The sequence below is a fragment of the Oncorhynchus masou genome, chromosome 5, assembly GCF_036934945.1.
Source record: "Oncorhynchus masou masou isolate Uvic2021 chromosome 5, UVic_Omas_1.1, whole genome shotgun sequence".
Classification (NCBI taxonomy): domain Eukaryota; kingdom Metazoa; phylum Chordata; class Actinopteri; order Salmoniformes; family Salmonidae; genus Oncorhynchus; species Oncorhynchus masou.
The window spans coordinates 86,508,485-86,528,174 of NC_088216.1; the positions used below are offsets into that span (position 1 = coordinate 86,508,485).

Here is a 19,690-nt window from a genome sequence, read left to right on the forward strand (position 1 = left end):
GGGAGGAGAGGGAAGGAGAGAAGGGGGAGAGAAGGAGGGAGGGAGGGAATGAGGGAGAGGGGGAGAGCGAATGAGGGCGAGGGGAGAGAGGAAGGAGAGGAATAAGGGAGAGGTGAGAGAGGAGGAGAGGGAATGAGGGTGAGGGGAGAGAGGAAGGAGAGGGAATAAGGGAGAGGTGAGAGAGGAGAGAGGAGGGAGAGGGAATGAGGGCGAGAGGAGAGAGAAGGAGGGAAGGGAGAGAAGGAGGGAGAGGTGGAGAGAAGGAGAGAAGGGGGAGAGAAGGAGGGAAGGGGGAGAGAAGGAGGGAGAGAGAGAAGGAGGGAAGGGGGAGAGAAGGAGGGAAGGGGGAGAGAAGGAGGGAGAGAGAAGGAGGGAAGGGGGAGAGAAGGAGGGAAGAAGGAGAGAAGGAGGGAGAGAGAAGGAGGGAAGGGAGAGAGAAGGAGAGTAAGGGGGAGAGAAGGAGGGAAGGGGGAGAGAAGGAGGGAAGGGGGAGAGAAGGAGGGAGAGGGGGAGAGAAGGAGGGAGAGGGGGAGAGAAGGAGGGAAGGGGGAGAGAAGGAGGGAAGGGAGAGAGAAGGAAGGAAGGGGGAGAGAAGGAGGGAGGGGGAGAGAAGGAGGGAAGGGAGAGAGAAGGAGGGAAGGGGGAGAGAAGGAGGGAGAGGGGGAGAGAGAAGGAGGAGATTATTATTCCAATTCTCAGAAACCTGAAAACACTGAAAAAACCATCCAACCTGGAACTGAGTACCGTTTAGTCTGAAACTATATTTCCAAAAGCCAGGAAGAAAAAATACTTCATAAGGACTGAATGCTAAATTAATTCTGCCAAGCTTGATATAAATTCAATTAGCACTGACGTGTCAAGTGAGAGGTGTCAAAGCCCTTTAGCCCAACAATGGCAGGAGAGTCGCACAGTCTACTCCAACCAAATGGAGAGGCCTTACAAGCTGCCTCCCGCTGTTCAGATGTAATTAAAACACAATACCCTCTGTATTGTATGTAAATAATGATAAGGCAAGAAAAGATCACAAAATGGAGCTCCTTATGGAAAATCAAGAGACACTTTCTTTTGACTGTTATAAAAGCGAGAACATCAGCAACTTAATCTTCCACACAAACCATCCCCTGGCACAGTGCTATATTAACCAGACCATCCCCTGGCATGGCACAGTGCTATATTAACCAGACCATCCCCTGGCATGGCACAGTGCTATATTAACCAGCTATATTAACCAGACCATCCCCTGGCACAGTGCTATATTAACCAGACCATCCCATGGCACAGTGCTATATTAACCAGACCATCCCCTGGCATGGTACAGTGCTATATTAACCAGACCATCCCCTGGCACAGTGCTATATTAACCAGACCATCCCCTGGCATGGCACAGTGCTATATTAACCAGACCATCCCATGGCACAGTGCTATATTAACCAGACCATCCCCTGGCACAGTGCTATATTAACCAGACCATCCCCTGGTGCTATATTAACAGACCATCCCCTGCTATATTAACCAGACCATCCCCTGGCAGTGCTATATTAACCAGACCATCAGTGCTATATTAACCAGACCATCCCCTGGCATGGCACAGTGCTATATTAACCAGACCATCCCCTGGCACAGTGCTATATTAACCAGACCATCCCCTGGCACAGTGCTATATTAACCAGACCATCCCCTGGCACAGTGCTATATTAACCAGACCATCCCCTGGCACAGTGTTATATTAACCAGACCATCCCCTGGTACAGTGCTATATTAACCAGACCATCCCATGGCACAGTGCTATATTAACCAGACCATCCCCTGGCACAGTGCTATATTAACCAGACCATCCCCTGGCATGGCACAGTGCTATATATTAACCAGACCATCCCATGGCACAGACCATCCCCTGGCACAGTGTTATATTAACCAGACCATCCCCATCCCCTGGTACAGTGCTATATTAACCAGACCATCCCCTGGCACAGTGCTATATTAACCAGACCATCCCCTGGCACAGTGCTATATTAACCAGACCATCCCCTGTGCTATATTAACCAGACCATCCCATGGCACAGTGCTATATTAACCAGACCATCCCATGGCACAGTGCTATATTAACCAGACCATCCCCTGGTACAGTGCTATATTAACCAGACCATCCCCTGGTAGTGCTATATTAACCAGACCATCCCCTGACACAGTGCTATATTAACCAGACCATCCCCTGGCACAGTGCTATATTAACCAGACCATCCCATGGTACTATATTAACCAGACCATCCCCTGGCACAGTGCTATATTAACCAGACCATCCCCTGGCATGGCACAGTGCTATATTAACCAGACCATCCCCTGCTATATTGACAGACCATCCCCTGCTATATTAACCAGACCATCCCCAGACCATCCCCTGGCACAGTGGCACCCCTGGCAGTGCTATATTAACCAGACCATCCCCTGGCAGACCATCCCCTGGACCATCCCCTGGCACAGTGCTATATTAACCAGACCATCCCCTGGCATGGCACAGTGCTATATTAACCAGACCAGCCCCTGGCACAGTGTTATATTAACCAGACCATCCCCTGGTACAGTGCTATATTAACCAGACCATCCCCTGGCATGGCACAGTGCTATATTAACCAGACCATCCCCTGGTACAGTGCTATATAACCAGACCATCCCCTGGTACAGTGCTATATTAACCAGACCATCCCCTGGCATGGCACAGAGCTATATTAACCAGACCATCCCCTGGCACAGTGCTATATTAACCAGACCATCCCCTGGCACAGTGCTATATTAACCAGACCATCCCCTGGCACAGTGCTATATTAACCAGACCATCCCCTGGCACAGTGGACCATGGCACAGTGCTATATTAACCAGACCATCCCCTGGCACACAGACCATCCCCTGCTATATTAACCAGACCATCCCCTGGCATGGCACAGTGCTATATTAACCAGACCATCCCATCCCCTGGCATGGTACAGTGCTATGGGCACAGTGCTATATTAACCAGACCATCCCCTGGCACAGTGCTATATTAACCAGACCATCCCCTGGTACTGCTATATTAACCAGACCATCCCCTGGCACAGTGCTATATTAACCAGACCATCCCCTGGACCATGTGCTATATTAACCAGACCATCCCCTGACATGGTGCTATATTAACCAGACCATCCCCTGACACAGAGCTATATTAACCAGACCATCCCCTGGTACAGTGCTATATTAACCAGACCATCCCCTGTCATGGCACAGTGCTATATTAACCAGACCATCACCTGGCACAGTGCTATATTAACCAGACCATCCCCTGGCACAGTGCTATATTAACCAGACCATCCCCTGGTACAGTGCTATATTAACCAGACCATCCCCTGTCATGGCACAGTGCTATATTAACCAGACCATCCCTGGCACAGTGCTATATTAACCAGACCATCCCCTGACACAGTGTTATATTAACCAGCACAGTGCTATATTAACCAGACCATCCCCTGGCATCCCCTGGCACAGTGCTATATTAACCAGACCATCCCCTGGCATGTGCTATATTAACCAGACCATCCCCTGGCACAGTGTTATATTAACCAGACCATCCCCTGGCTGCTATATATCCCCTAACAGTGCTATATTAACCAGACCATCCCCTGGCACAGTGCTATATTAACCAGACCATCCCATGGCACAGTGCTATATTAACCAGACCATCCCCTGGTACAGTGCTATATTAACCAGACCATCCCCTGGTACAGTGCTATATTAACCAGACCATCCCCTGGCACAGTGCTATATTAACCAGACCATCCCCTGGCACAGTGCTATATTAACCAGACCATCCCCTGGCATGGCACAGGGCTATATTAGCATACTACCCCTCTGTTAACTCAGGATACTAGACAACGAGGACTCTGAGTCAGCTAAAATAAATCGCTATAAGTCTGCAACAGTAATTTTACCTTGATTTAACTAGGCAAGTCAGTTTAGAACTAATTCTTATTTTCAATGACGGCCTATGACGAAGTGGGTTAACTGCCTTGTTCAGAGGCAGAACGACAGATTTGTACCTTGTCAGCTCGGGAATTTGACCTAGCAACCTTTTGGTTACTGGACCAACGCTCTAACCACTAGAGTTCCTGCCTCCCCCCTGGAACAGTAATGCTACAGGACAACCCCCAAACAGTTTCAGCTGAACTTTCACCTAATCAAAGAAGCAGGAGAAGCTCTCCCTTGAGAACGATACCCCCACACCGAGCGGGTCAGACCAGACCTCTTCATTATATAACCCCACAGACGAGCAACCCCCAGTGGAAAGTCAACATCCCAGCACAGATTACTACTCCCTCATTGAAATGAAGGATAAATTCACCCAGTTGGAGGTAAGTCAGGTGGAGCTGGAACAGCAGGTGAATACACTCCAGTCAGCACAGACCCAGACAACAGTCCAGCACAACACCCCCTTAACCAGACCCGGAGTGCTGGAGGTGGAGAGGAGAGAGACATGTCTGTACTCTGGATTGTTGTGAAACATCTTCAACAGGAGAAAGAACAGGAGCAGGAGATGAACAGAGCACTAGAGGAGAGGATCAGACTGCTGCGGTAGAGACTGAGGGGGATAGCGTTTGACAGAGAACAACCCCCTAGAGAGGTGGCCACCCCCGCAGAGAAGCCAGTCAGTCCACAAAAGACCATAGCGTTGACATCACAGCAGAACAGACAAATGAAGAACCCCAAACCCAGGGGATTCCAAACCCCTGTCAGCCACCCTGATAGCCCTCCTGACAACCCCCCACACACACTGAGGACATACACAAGACACAGATTGTTCTCCAAATGGACTCAAATGGGAAATATATACAAGAAAATAAAATAAACTCTGGTGTCCAAACACCCAGCGCGCCCTATACCTTCTGTCTGAGGACCAACTAGGTTCACCCAGCCACATAATAATACACACAGGCACAAATGACATGAGAGCACAGCAGGAAAGGGTGGCCACAGCACTGAAGGGAGTGATTGAAAAAGCTTCTTCTACTTTCCCCAACGCACAGGTGGTTATCTCCACCCTGCTACCATACAGCATTTCCCAAGTATTTCCCGTGACTGTGCCTCAAAACCAAATGTTTTCCTGACCCACCACTCCACCCTGGACTTGAACAGCCTTTATGACCAGGTCCACCTATACAAGGCAGCAGTACCCATCTTCACCCGGACCCTGAAGGACATCGCTCTCACACGCAGCCCTAGCACTTCACACGGGAGCAACAGATCAATAGACTCCCCGCCCAGACCAGCGAGACGCTCGGCCAGACCTGCGGGATCCCCCAAACCCCCACTCGTACACTAGCCCAAGCCAATGGCTAGTGGGGTGGCAGCGTAGCCTAGTGGTTAGAGCATTGGACTAGTAACCCAAAGTTGCAAGATTGAATCAACGAGCTGACAAGGTACAAATCTGTCGTTCTGCCCCTGAACAAGGCAGTTAACTCACTGTTCCTAGGTCGTCATTGTGAATAAGAATTAGTTCTTAACTGACTAGTTAAATAAAGGTAAAACAAATCAATAAAAAATGGCATGTACCAGATGCTCAGCAGGCTTTGCTCACACTTACTGGCCTGAATAACCATCCAGGAATAACCAAGGCCTGAGGTCATCTGCCTTTGACCTAAAGAGCAGGAACCTAGAATAAATCAAAGATATTGGAAATACAGACATTGTCATCCTTGAAGAAACCTGGTATGGTGGAGATGGACCCACTGGTTGCCCTCTAGGTTACAGAGAGCTGGTAGTCCCATCCACCAAACTACTAGGTGTGAAACAGGGGAAGGCACTCAGGGGGTATGCTATTTGGATATAGAGCAGACCTAACTCACTCCATTAAATTAATCAAAAAAGAAACATTTTACATTTGGCTAGAAATTCAAAAGGAAATGATCTCAACAGAGAAAAAAAATGTCCTCCTGTGTGCAACCTATATCCCCCCACTACAATCCCCATACTTTAATGAAGACAGGTCCTCCATTCTGGAGGTGGAAATCAATCATTTACAGGCCCAGGGACATGTACTAGTCTGTGGTGACCTAAATTCCAGAGCTGGACAAGAACCTGACACCCTCAGCACACAGGGGGACAAACACCTGCCTGGAGGTGACAGCATTCCCTCCCACATATGCCCCCCTAGACACATCTATGACAACATAACCAACAAAAACGGGTCACAACTCCTGAAGCTCTGTCGCAAGATGGGTATGTACATAGAAAATGGTAGGCTTCGAGGGGACTCCTATGGTAGGTACACCTATAGCTCATCTCTTGGCAGTAGTACTGTAGACTACTTTATCACTGACCTCAACCAAGAGTTTCTCAGAGCGTTCACAGTCAGTCCACTGACACCCCTATCAGATCACAGCAAAATCACAGTCTACTTGAACAGAGCAATACGCAATCATGAGGCATCGAAGCCAAAGGTACTGAGTAACTTTAAGAAATGCTACAGATGGAAGGAAAGTAGTGTGGAAACCTACCAGAAACCTATTAGGCAACAACACATTCAATCCCTTTAAGACAACGTCCTGGACAAAATGTTCCACTGTAATAGTGAAGGTGTAAACTTGGCAGTAGAACATCTCAACAGTATATCTAACCTCTCAGCTTCCCTATCAAATCTAAAAATCTCAAATAGTGTTACGATCGTGAGGAGAGACGGAACAAGGCGCAGCGCAGCGTGTGTTGAGTTCCACATCTTTATTGCGGTGAAACTTCAAACGAAAACAAAAACAATAAACCAACAATGAACCGTGAAAGTAGTAGTGCACATGCACAAACACAAAACAATATCATGACTGAATACAAACAATGCAGCTATTCCCTCCGTAAGGCTATCAAACAAGCTAAGCGTCAGTACAGAGACAAAGTAGAATCCAAATTCAACGGCTCAGACACAAGAGGCATGTGGCAGGGTCTACAGTCAATCACGGACTACAGGAAGAAATCCAGCCCAGTCACCGACCAGGATGTCTTGCTCCCAGGCAGACTAAATAACTTTTTTGCCCGCTTTGAGGAAAATACAGTGCCACTGACACTGCCTGCAACGGAAAAATGCGGTCTCTCCTTCACTGCAGCCGAGGTGAGTAAAACATTTAAACGTGTTAACCCTCGCAAGGCTGCAGGCCCAGACGGCATCCCTAGCCGCGCCCTCAGAGCATGCGCAGACCAGCTGGCTGGTGTGTTTACGGACATATTCAATCAATCCCTATACCAGTCTGCTGTTCCCACATGCTTCAAGAGGGCCACCATTGTTCCTGTTCCCAAGAAAGCTAAGGTAACTGAGCTAAACGACTACCGCCCCGTAGCACTCACTTCCGTCATCATGAAGTGCTTTGAGAGACTAGTCAAGGACCATATCACCTCCACCCTACCTGACACCCTAGACCCACTCCAATTTGCTTACCTCTCAAATTGGTCCACAGACGATGCAATCTCAACCACACTGCACACCGCCCTAACCCATCTGGACAAGAGGAATACCTATGTGAGAATGCTGTTCATCGACTACAGCTCGGCATTCAACACCATAGTACCCTCCAAGCTCGTCATCAAGCTCGAGACCCTGGGTCTCGACCCCGCCCTGTGCAACTGGGTACTGGACTTCCTGACGGGCCGCCCCCAGGTGGTGAGGGTAGGTAACAACATCTCCTCCCCGCTGATCCTCAACACTGGGGCCCCACAAGGGTGCGTGTCTGAGCCCTCTCCTGTACTCCCTGTTCACCCACGACTGCGTGGCCACGCACGCCTCCAACTCAATCATCAAGTTTGCGGACGACACAACAGTGGTAGGCTTGATTACCAACAACGACGAGACGGCCTACAGGGAGGAGGTGAGGGCCCTCGGAGTGTGGTGTCAGGAAAATAACCTCACACTCAACGTCAACAAAACTAAGGAGATGATTGTGGACTTCAGGAAACAGCAGAGGGAACACCCCCCTATCCACATCGATGGAACAGTAGTGGAGAGAGTAGCAAGTTTTAAGTTCCTCGGCATACACATCACAGACAAACGGAATTGGTCCACTCACACAGACAGCATCGTGAAGAAGGCGCAGCAGCGCCTCTTCAACCTCAGGAGGCTGAAGAAATTCTGTCTTGTCACCAAAAGCACTCACAAACTTCTACAGATGCACAATCGAGAGCATCCTGGCGGGCTGTATCACCGCCTGGTACGGCAACTGCTCCGCCCTCAACCGTAAGGCTCTCCAGAGGGTAGTGAGGTCTGCACAACGCATCACCGGGGGCAAACTACCTGCCCTCCAGGACACCTACACCACCCGATGTTTCAGGAAGGCCATAAAGATCATCAAGGACATCAACCACCCGAGCCACTGCCTGTTCACCCCGCTATCATCCAGAAGGCGAGGTCAGTACAGGTGCATCAAAACTGGGACCGAGAGACTGAAAAACAGCTTCTATCTCAAGGCCATCAGACTGTTAAACAGCCACCACTAACATTGAGTGGCTGCTGCCAACACACTGACACTGACTCAACTCCAGCCACTTTAATAATGGGAATTGATGGGAAATGATGTAAATATATCACTAGCCACTTTAAACAATGCTACCTTATATAATGTTACTTACACTACATTATTCATCTCATATGCATACGTATATACTGTACTCTATATCATCGACTGCATCCTTATGTAATACATGTATCACTAGCCACTTTAACTATGCCACTTTGTTTACATACTCATCTCATATGTATATACTGTACTCGATACCATCTACTGTATCTTGCCTATGCTGCTCTGTACCATCACTCATTCACATATCCTTATGTACATATTCTTTATCCCCTTACACTGTGTATAAGACAGTAGTTTAGGAATTGTTAGTTAGATTACTTGTTGGTTATTACTGCATTGTCGGAACTAGAAGCACAAGCATTTCGCTACACTCGCATTAACATCTGCTAACCATGTGTATGTGACAAATAAAATTTGATTTGATTTGATTTGATATCCCACAAACACAGGTTGGAAAAATGGCCAGCTAAATATGATCCCCAAATAGAGGCAATGATTATCAGCAGCCTCTAATTGGGAACCATACAAAACACCAACATAGAAATATTGAACTAGAACACCCCCTCGTCACTACAACACCATAGAGAACCAAGGGCTCTCTATGGTCAGGGCGTGACCAATAGAAAACCGAAGAAAATGAACAACAATGACCAATGGTTTGATGAAGAATGCAAAAATCTAAGAATGAAATGGCGAAACCTGTCCAACCAAAAACATAGAGACCCAGAAAACCTGAGTCTACGCCTTCACTATGGTGAATCACTAAAACAATACAGAAATACACTACAGAAAAAGAAGGAACAGCAAGTCAGAAATCAGCTCAATGTAATTGAAGAATCCATAGACTAACCATTTCTGGGAAAATTGGAAAACACTAAACAAACAACAACACAAATAATTATCTATCCGAAATGGAGATGTATGGATAAACCACTTCTCCAATTGTGTTGGCTCTATAACAAAGAACAAACAGCAAAAACATATACATGAGCAAATACAAATCGTAGAATAAACAATTAAAGACTACCAGAACCCACTGGATTCTCCAATTACCTTGAATGAGCTACAAGACAAAATACAAACTCTCCAACCCAAAAAGGCCTGTGGTGTTGATGGTATCCTCAATGAAATGATCAAATATAAAGACATTCCAATTGGCTATACTAAAACTCTTTAACATCATCCTTAGCTCTGGCATCTTCCACAATATTTGGAACCAAGGACGAATCACCACCATCCACAGAAGGGGAGACAAATTTGACCCCAATAACTACCGTGGGACATGCGTAAACAGCAACCTTGGGAAAATCCTCTGCATTATCATTAACAGCAGAATCGTACATTTCCTCAGTGCATACAATGTACTGAGCAAATGTCAGATTGGCTTTTTATCAAATTATCGTACGACAGACCACGTATTCACCCTGCACACCCTAATTGACAAACAAACAAACTAAAACAAAGGAAAGTCTTCTCATGCTTTGTTGGTTTCAAAAAAGCCTTTGACTCAATTTGGGATGAGTGTCTGCTATACAAATTGATGGGAAGTTGTGTTGGGGGTAATCATACAACATTACAAAATCCATGTACACAAATAACAAGTGTGCGGATAAAATAGGCAAAGAAATGCACATTTCTTCCCACAGGGTCATGGGGTGAGACAGGGATACAGCTTAAGCCCCACCCTCTTCAACATATATATCAACAAATTGACAAGGGCACTTGAACAGTCTGCAGCACCCGGCCTCACCCTACTAATCTTAAGTCAAATGTCTACTGTATGCTGATGATCTGGCGCTTCTGTCCCCACCCAAGGAGGGCCTACAGCAGCACCCAGATCTTCTGCACAGATTCTGCCAGACCTGGGCCCTGACAGTAAATCTCAGTAAGACCAAAATAATGGTGTTCCAATAAAGGTCCAGTCACCAGGACCACAAATACAAATTCCATCTAGACAGCTTTGCCCTAGATCACACAAAAAACTATACATACCTTGGCCTAAACATCAGCGCCACAGGTAACTTCCTCAAAGCTGTGAACGATCTGAGAGACAAGGCAAGAAGGGAATTCTATGCCATCAAAAGGAACATAAAATGCAACACACCAATTAGGATCTGGCTACAAGTATTTGAATCAGTTTTAGAGCCCATTGTCCTTTATGGTTGTGAGGTCTGGGGTCCACTCACCAACAAAAAGTTCACAAACTGGGACAAACACCAAATTGAGACTCTGCACGCAGAATTCTGCAAAAGTATCCTCAGTGTACAACGTAGAACACCAAATAATGCATGCAGAGCAGAATTAGGCCAATACCCACTAATTATGAAATTCCAGAAAAGAGACATTCAATTCTACAACAACCTAAAATGAAGTGATTCCCAAACCTTCCATAACAAAGCCATCACCTACAGAGAGATGAACCTGGAGAAGAGTCCCCTAAGCAAGCTGGTCCTGGGACTCTGTTCACAAACAGAAACACACCCCACAGAGCCCCAGGACAGAAACACAATTAGACCCAACCAAATCATGAGAAAACAAAAAAGATAATTACTTGACACATTGGAAATAATTAACAAAAAAATTGAGCAAACTCGAATGCTATTTGGCCCTAAACAGAGAGTACACAGTGGGTGAAATACCACAGTGTGCATCACAGCAGCAAGATTTGTGACCTGTTGCCACAAGAAAAGGGCAACCAGTGAAGAACAAACACCATTGTAAATACAACCCATATTTATGTTTATTTATTTTCCCTTTGGTACTTTAACCATTTATACATCATTCAACACAGCATATATACATAATATGACATTTGTAAGGTCTTTTGGAACTTCTGTGAGTGTAATGTTTACTGTTAATTTTCATTTATTTCACTTTTGTATATTATCTACTTCACTTGAGAGAGAGGAGATGAGAGGGGGTTAGGCTGCGGGACTGAGAGAGAGAGAGAGAGAGAGAGAGGAGAGGGGGGGAGGGGTTAGGCTGGGGGACTGAGAGAGAGAGAGAGAGGCTGGGACAGAGAGAGAGAGAGAGAGAGGAGGGGTTAGGCTGGGGGACTGAGAGAGAGAGGAGATGGGAGGGGGTTAGGGCTGGGGGACTGAGAGAGGAGAGATGGGAGGGGGTTAACAAAAAACAGGGTTAGGCTGGGGGACTGAGAGAGAGAGGAGATGGGAGGGGGTTAGGCTGGGGGACTGAGAGAGAGAGAGAGAGAGATGGGAGGGGGTTAGACTGAGAGGGGGAGAGGAGATTAGGCTGGGGGACTGAGAGAGAGAGAGAGAGAGAGGAGATGAGGAGGCTGGGGGACTGGGAGGGGGAGATGGGAGGGGGTTAGGCTGGGGGACTGAGAGAGAGAGAGGAGATGAGAGGGGTTAGGCTGGGTGACAGAGAGAGAGAGAGAGAGATGGGAGGGGGTTAGGCTGGGGGACTGAGAGAGAGAGAGAGATGGGAGGGGTTAGGCTGGGGGACTGAGAGAGAGAGAGATGGGAGGGGTTAGGCTGGGGGACTGATGGGAGGGGGTTAGGCTGGGGGACTGACTGAGAGACAAACACCAAATTGAGAGGAGATGGGAGGGGGTTAGGCTGTGAGGAAGGGGATGAACCTTAGGGGACAGAGAAAGCAGTTCTTCAAAAAACAGAGCAAACTTCCTATGTACAGACTCAGCGAGCAAATTGTCAATCCCTCTCCTTGTTCTGGGGCAAAAATCCACAGTGTGCCATCAGAGCAGCAAATAATGCATATAAGATAGAATTAGGCCGATACCACCATTCAAAATATGTAATGTCTTTATTGAATTCCCACGTTCGGAGCCCCATGACCTTTAGCGGTCGCCAATAAAGTTGCACCGGTCCTCAAGCCATCTCACTGTCGATCCACCTTTCATTTTCCATTTGTTTAGTCTTGTCTTCCCACCACACCTGGTTTCAATTCCATCAACTACATGTTGTGTGTTTGACCCTCTGTTCCCCCCATGTCCTTGTCCGGTATTGTTTATTTGTAAGTGCTTGTGCACGTTATGTGGGGGAGAGAGAGAGGAGATGGTGTTCATCGGGTTTTGAACCCATTTATTGATTGTTCTGGTTTCCTGGTGGTTTTTATTGTTAAACTGCGCCATTGGAAACACAGTTTTGAGAGAGAGAGAGATGGGGGGGTTAGGCATCTGACTTCTCTGCCACCAGTACGCACCCCTTACAAAGAGAGAGAGAGGAGATGGGGGGGACTGGGTTAGGCTGGGGGACTGAGAGAGAGAGAGAGAGGGGGAGAGGACTGATGGGAGGGGGTTAGGCTGGGGGACTGAGAGAGAGAGGAGAGGAGATGAGAGGGGTTAGGCTGGGAGACTGAGAGAGAGAGAGGGAGATGGGAGGGGGGTTAGGCTGGGGGAGTGAGAGAGAGAGAGAGGAGATGGGAGGGGGTTTAGGCTGGGGGACTGAGAGAGAGAGAGAGAGAGAGAGAGAGAGAGAGAGATTAGGCTGGGGGACTGAGGAGAGAGAGGAGATTTAGGCTGGGGGACTGAGAGAGAGAGAGGAGGGATGGGAGGGGGTTAGGCTGGGGGACTGAGAGAGAGAGAGGAGATGGGAGAGGCTGGGGGACTGGGAGAGAGAGAGGAGATGGGAGGGGGTTAGGCTGGGGGACTGGGGGAGAGAGAGAGAGAGAGATGGGAGGGGGTTAGGCTGGGGGACTGAGAGAGAGAGAGAGAGAGAGAGGAGATGGGAGATGGGAGGGGGTTAGGCTGGGGGACTGAGAGAGAGAGAGGAGATGGGAGGGGGTTAGGCTGGGGGACTGAGAGAGAGAGAGAGATGGGAGAGGCTGGGGGACTGAGAGAGAGGAGATGGGAGGGGGTTAGGCTGGGGGACTGAGAGAGAGAGAGAGGGATGGGAGGGGGTTAGGCTGGGGGACTGAGAGAGAGAGAGAGAGGGAGGGGGTTGAGATGAGAGAGAGAGAGAGAGATGGGGGGGGTTAGGCTGGGGGACTGAGAGAGAGAGATGGGAGGAGATGGGAGGGGGTTAGGCTGGGGGACTGAGAGAGAGAGAGAGAGGCTGGGGGACTGAGAGAGAGGAGATGAGAGGGGGTTAGGCTGGGGGAGTGAGAGAGAGAGAGAGAGAGAGAGGGGAGAGGGGGTTAGGCTGGGGGACTGAGAGAGAGAGAGGGAGATGAGGAGGGGTTAGAGAGAGAGAGAGAGAGATGAGAGGGGGTTAGATGGGAGGGGGAGATTAGGCTGGGGGACTGAGAGAGAGAGAGAGATGAGAGAGGGTTAGGCTGGGGGACTGAGAGAGAGAGAGAGATGGGAGGGGGTTAGGCTGGGGGACTGAGAGAGAGGAGAGAGGAGGGGGTTAGGCTGGGGGACTGAGAGGCTGTTAGTGTTGTGAGAGCTGTAGAATGGCAGTTTGTTTGAGTGTTTGACAAAGCGATTTTAAAACGTCTGACTTCTGAATGATTTAGGAGGAAGTCTTAGATAATAGTCTGTTGGGTGGAGATAGAAACACGTTGACAATATGTCAGGTATCAGAGAGAGAGGAGATAAACATGTACACACACACACACACACTCCCCATTTTGATGCTGTGTGGTGAATCATCTTGGTGTGTGTGTGTGTGTGTGTGTGTGCGTGCGTGCGTGTGTCTATGTGGTTGTGTGTGTGCGCGGGGGTTCCTGTGTCTAGATACACAAGACACAGACAGACACAAGCAACCTCACCAACCAGTTTCATAGAGCTTTACGTTATTGTTTTGTATTCTACAGGCAGTATGAGACAGTGGTGTTGCTGGAAGACCCCATTGTGACGGAGGTGACGTCCACCCTGCAGGAATGGGCCCTGTCGTGGAAGCAACTCTACGTGGTGAGTACATCTGTGATCTGAGTGCCGCTTTTACGCACAAATGTTGTGTCAATATGAGATGTCTCTAGTTTTTCTTTTCTGACCAAGTAAAGTGTGTGGCGTGTCACTCCGGACATTCCAGTTGTAGTTTTTTGTGTGCAAGCCCTTCTCAACCGTGCAGTATTCACTATCAAAATCGTATATATATTTTTTACACATGAAAAACACACAATGGACAGGTTCAGTTCTATATCCATGGTCAGTTCTATATCCAGGGTCAGTTCTATAAACAGGGTCTGTTCTATCCAGGGTCACAGGGTCAGTTCTATATCCAGGGTCAGTTCGATAAACAGGGTCAGTTCTATATCCAGGGTCAGTTCTATATCCAGGGTCAGTTCGATAAACAGGGTCAGTTCTATATCCAGGGTCAGTTCTATAGCCAGGGTCAGTTCTAAACAGGGTCAGTTCTATATCCAGGGTCAGTTTTAAACAGGGTCAGTAATCCAGGGTCAGTTCTATATCCAGGTCAGTTCTAAACAGGGTAGTTCTATATCCAGGGTCATTTTTATGTCCAGGGGTCAGTTCTATATCCAGGGTCAGTTCATAAACAGGGTTAGTTCAGTTCTATAAAGGGTCTGTTCTATCAACAGGGTCTAGGGTCAGTTCTATAAACAGGGTCAGTTCTATCATCCAGGGTGAGTTCATAAACAGGGTCAGTTCTATATCCTATAAACAGGGTCAGTTCTATATCCAGGGTCAGTTCTATCAACACGGTCAGTTCTAGTTGTTCTATATCCAGGGTCAGTTCTATATCCAGGGTCAGTTCTATAAACAGGGTCAGTTCTAGTTCTATATCCAGGGTGAGTTCTATAAACAGGGTCAGTTCTATAAACAGGGTCAGTTCTATAAACTATATCCAGGGTCAGTTCTATAGCCAGGGTCAGTTTTATGTCCAGGGTATATCCAGGGTCAGTTCTATAAACAGTTCTAAACAGGGTAAATCCAGGGTCAGTTCTATCAACATGGTCAGTTCTATATCCAGGGTCAGTTCTATAAACAGGGTCAGTTCTATAAACAGGGTCAGTTCAGGGTCAGATATCCAGGGTTTCTATAAACAGGGTCAGTTCTATCAACATGGTCAGTTCTATATCCAGGGTCAGTTCTATAAACAGGGTCAGTTCTATAAACAGGGTCAGTTCTATATCCAGGGTCAGTTCTATATCAGTTCTAGGGTCAGTTCTATAAACATATCCAGGGTCACCAGGGTTTTTTGACTTGGGGAAAACAAGGTTTTGGGGGATCAAACTTGCTTTCCACCTTTTCCATGTGGTTTCTTCCTTCACAGACTCCATGAAATGATGACCTCTTCCGAAATATTTCTTTAAATTATTACATTTTTGTTTGGTTTCCTAGAAACAAGAGTGACTCAACTTACCCCTTTGGCTCAACATACCCCACTCTCCCCTAACGCTATTGCTGTTAATTTGTTTTCCATCATCGGCTGGTCTTTCTCTCCAACGATGGGAGAATGTCTCATTCGGTCTTATGTAGCAACATTTGTGTAAACAAGTGTTTTATTTTACATTGTATAGAAGTAGAGACTCAGAGCTCCAAAATGGTATGTTGAGGACATTGGGAAAGTCAAGTTGGTAAAAGTGTAACTCCACTTTTGAGAAAATGGACCTTGAATGTTTTGGTACCTACTGGAGAGCTCTTCCTTGTCTACACCCATTCAGCATGGTTCACACCCTCTTAAGCTTTAGCCCCACCCATCTCTTTAAAGGTTGACACGTGAGGCCATGCACCCAACAGACACTATATAAAATACATTCTATGTTTATTTATTACCCAAACAATTTGAACTTCTACTTTTAAAAATCCACCTCTAAAAACAAGTCTCTCACCGTTGCAGTCTGCTATAGACCACCCTCTGCCCCCAGCTGTGCTCTGGACACCATATGTGAACTGATTGCCCCCCATCTATCTTCAGAGCTCGTGCTGCTAGGCGACCTAAACTGGAACATGCTTAACACCCCAGCCATCCTACAATCTAAACTTGATGCCCTCAATCTCACACAAATTATCAATGAACCTACCAGGTACCTCCCTAAAGCCTTAAACATGGGCACCCTCATAGATATCATCCTAACCAACTTGCCCTCTAAATACACCTCTGCAGTCTTCAACCAAGATCTCAGCGATCACTGCCTCATTGCCTGCATCCGTAATGGGTCAGCGGTCAAACGAGCCCCACTCATCACTGTAAAATGCTCCCTGAAACACTTCAGCGAGCAGGCCTTTCTAATCGACCTGGCCGGGGTATCCTGGAAGGATATTGATCTCATCCCATCAGTAGAGGATGCCTGGATATTTTTTTTAAATGCCTTCCTAACCATCTTAAATAAACATGCCCCATTCAAGAAATTTAGACCTGACTGCCCTTAACCAACACAAAAACATCCTATGGCGTTCTGTATTAGCATCGAACAGCCCCCGTGATATGCAGCTGTTCAGGGAAGCTAGAAACCATTATACACAGGCAGTTAGAAAAGCCAAGGCTAGCTTTTTCAAGCAGAAATTTGCTTCCTGCAACACTAACTCAAAAAAGTTCTGGGACACTGTAAAGTCCATGGAGAATAAGAACACCTCCTCCCAGTTGCCCACTGCACTGAAGATAGGAAACACTGTCACCACTGATAAATCCACCATAATTGAGAATTTCAATAAGCATTTTTCTACGGCTGGCCATGCTTTCCACCTGGCTACTCCTACCCTGGTCAACAGCACTGCACCCCCCACAGCAACTTGCCCAAGCCTTCCCCATTTCTCCTTCTCCCAAATCCGTTCAGCTGATGTTCTGAAAGAGCTGCAAAATCTGGACCCCTACAAATCAGCCGGGCTAGACAATCTGGACCCTTTCTTTCTAAAATTATCTGCCGAAATTGTTGCCACCCCTATTACTAGCCCGTTCAACCTCTCTTGCGTGTCGTCTGAGATTCCCAAAGATTGGAAAGCAGCTGCGGTCATCCCCCTCTTCAAAGGGGGACACACTCTTGACCCAAACTGCTACAGACCTATATATATCCTACCATGCCTTTCTAAGGTCTTCGAAAGCCAAGTCAACAAACAGATTACCGACCATTTCGAATCTCACCATACCTTCTCTGCTATGCAATCTGGTTTCAGAGCTGGTCATGGGTGCACCTCAGCCACGCTCAAGGTCCTGAAAGATATCTTAACCGCCATCGATAAGAAACATTACTGTGCAGCCGTATTCATTGATCTGGCCAGGGCTTTCGACTCTGTCAATCACCACATCCTCATCGGCAGACTCGACAGCCTTGGTTTCTCAAATGATTGCCTCGCCTGGTTCACCAACTACTTCTCTGATAGAGTTCAGTGTGTCAAATCGGAGGGTCTGCTGTCCGGACCTCTGGCAGTCTCTATGGGGGTGCCACAGGGTTCAATTCTTGGACCGACTCTCTTCTCTGTATACATCAATGAGGTCGCTCTTGCTGCTGGTGAGTCTCTGATCCACCTCTACGCAGACGACACCATTCTGTATACTTCTGGCCCTTCTTTGGACACTGTGTTAACAACCCTCCAGGCAAGCTTCAATGCCATACAACTCTCCTTCCATGGCCTCCAATTGCTCTTAAATACAAGTAAAACTAAATGCATGCTCTTCAACCAATCGCTACCTGCACCTGCCCGCCTGTCCAACATCACTACTCTGGACGGCTCTGACTTAGAATACGTGGACAACTACAAATACCTAGGTGTCTGTTTAGACTGTAAACTCTCCTTTCAGACCCATATCAAACATCTCCAATCCAAAGTTAAATCTAGAATTGGCTTCCTATTTTGCAACAAAGCATCCTTCACTCATGCTGCCAAACATACCCTTGTAAAACTGACCATCCTACCAATCCTCGACTTTGGCGATGTCATTTACAAAATAGCGTCCAATACCCTACTCAACAAATTGGATGCAGTCTATCACAGTGCAATCCATTTTGTAACCAAAGCCCCATATACTACCCACCATTGTGACCTGTACGCTCTCGTTGGCTGGCCTTCGCTTCATACTCGTCGCCAAACCCACTGGCTCCATGTCATCTACAAGACCCTGCTAGGTAAAGTCCCCCTTATCTCAGCTCGTTGGTCACCATAGCATCTCCCACCTGTAGCACATGCTCCAGCAGGTATATCTCTCTAGTCACCCCCAAAACCAATTCTTTCTGTGGCCGCCTCGTCCTTCCAGTTCTCTGCTGCCAATGACTGGAACGAACTACAAAAATCTCTGAAACTGGAAACACTTATCTCCCTCACTAGCTTTAAGCACCAACTGTCAGAGCAGCTCACAGATTACTGCACCTGTACATAGCCCACCTATAATTTAGCCCAAACAACTACCTCTTTCCCTACTGTATTTCATTTATTTATTTATTTTGCTCCTTTGCACCCCATTATTTTTATTTCTACTTTCCACATTCTTACATTTACATTTACATTTAAGTCATTTAGCAGACGCTCTTATCCAGATTTCTTCCATTGCAAATCTACCATTCCAGTGTTTTACTTGCTATATTGTATTTACTTCGCCACCATGGCCTTTTTTTTGCCTTTACCTCCCTTATCTCATTTTGCTCACATTGTATATAAACTTGTTTATACTGTATTATTGACTGTATGTTTGTTTTACTCCATGTGTTACTCTGTGTCGTTATATGTGTCAAACTGCTTTGCTTTATCTTGGCCAGGTCGCAATTGTAAATGAGAACTTGTTCTCAACTGGCCTACCTGGTTAAATAAAGGTGTTCTCAACTAGCCTACCTGGTTAAATAAAGGTGTTCTCAACTAGCCTACCTGGTTAAATAAAGGTGTTCTCAACTAGCCTACCTGGTTAAATAAAGGTGTTCTCAACTGGCCTACCTGGTTAAATAAAGGTGTTCTCAACTAGCCTACCTGGTTAAATAAAGGTGTTCTCAACTAGCCTACCTGGTTAAATAAAGGTGTTCTCAACTAGCCTACCTGGTTAAATAAAGGTGTTCTCAACTAGCCTACCTGGTTAAATAAAGGTGTTCTCAACTAGCCTACCTGGTTAAATAAAGGTGTTCTCAACTAGCCTACCTGGTTAAATAAAGGTGTTCTCAACTGGCCTACCTGGTTAAATAAAGGTGTTCTCAACTAGCCTACCTGGTTAAATAAAGGTGAAATCAAAAAGCCTAAAAATAAAGGTGTCACATCAACTCAGGATACAGGATAAGGATAAATGGTAAACTAAAATTGTTAC

General features: G+C 46.9%; 1 protein-coding gene across 1 annotated transcript in view; it reads left to right on the forward strand.

Annotated features, from left to right (window-relative positions):
• LOC135530244 (dedicator of cytokinesis protein 3-like) overlaps positions 1-19,690 on the forward strand; it is a 277,860-nt gene that overhangs the window by 12,827 nt on the left and 245,343 nt on the right. Inside the window, 1 exon segment of the mRNA XM_064958601.1 lies at positions 14,319-14,415. Within this exon segment, the coding sequence (XP_064814673.1) occupies positions 14,319-14,415 (97 nt within the window).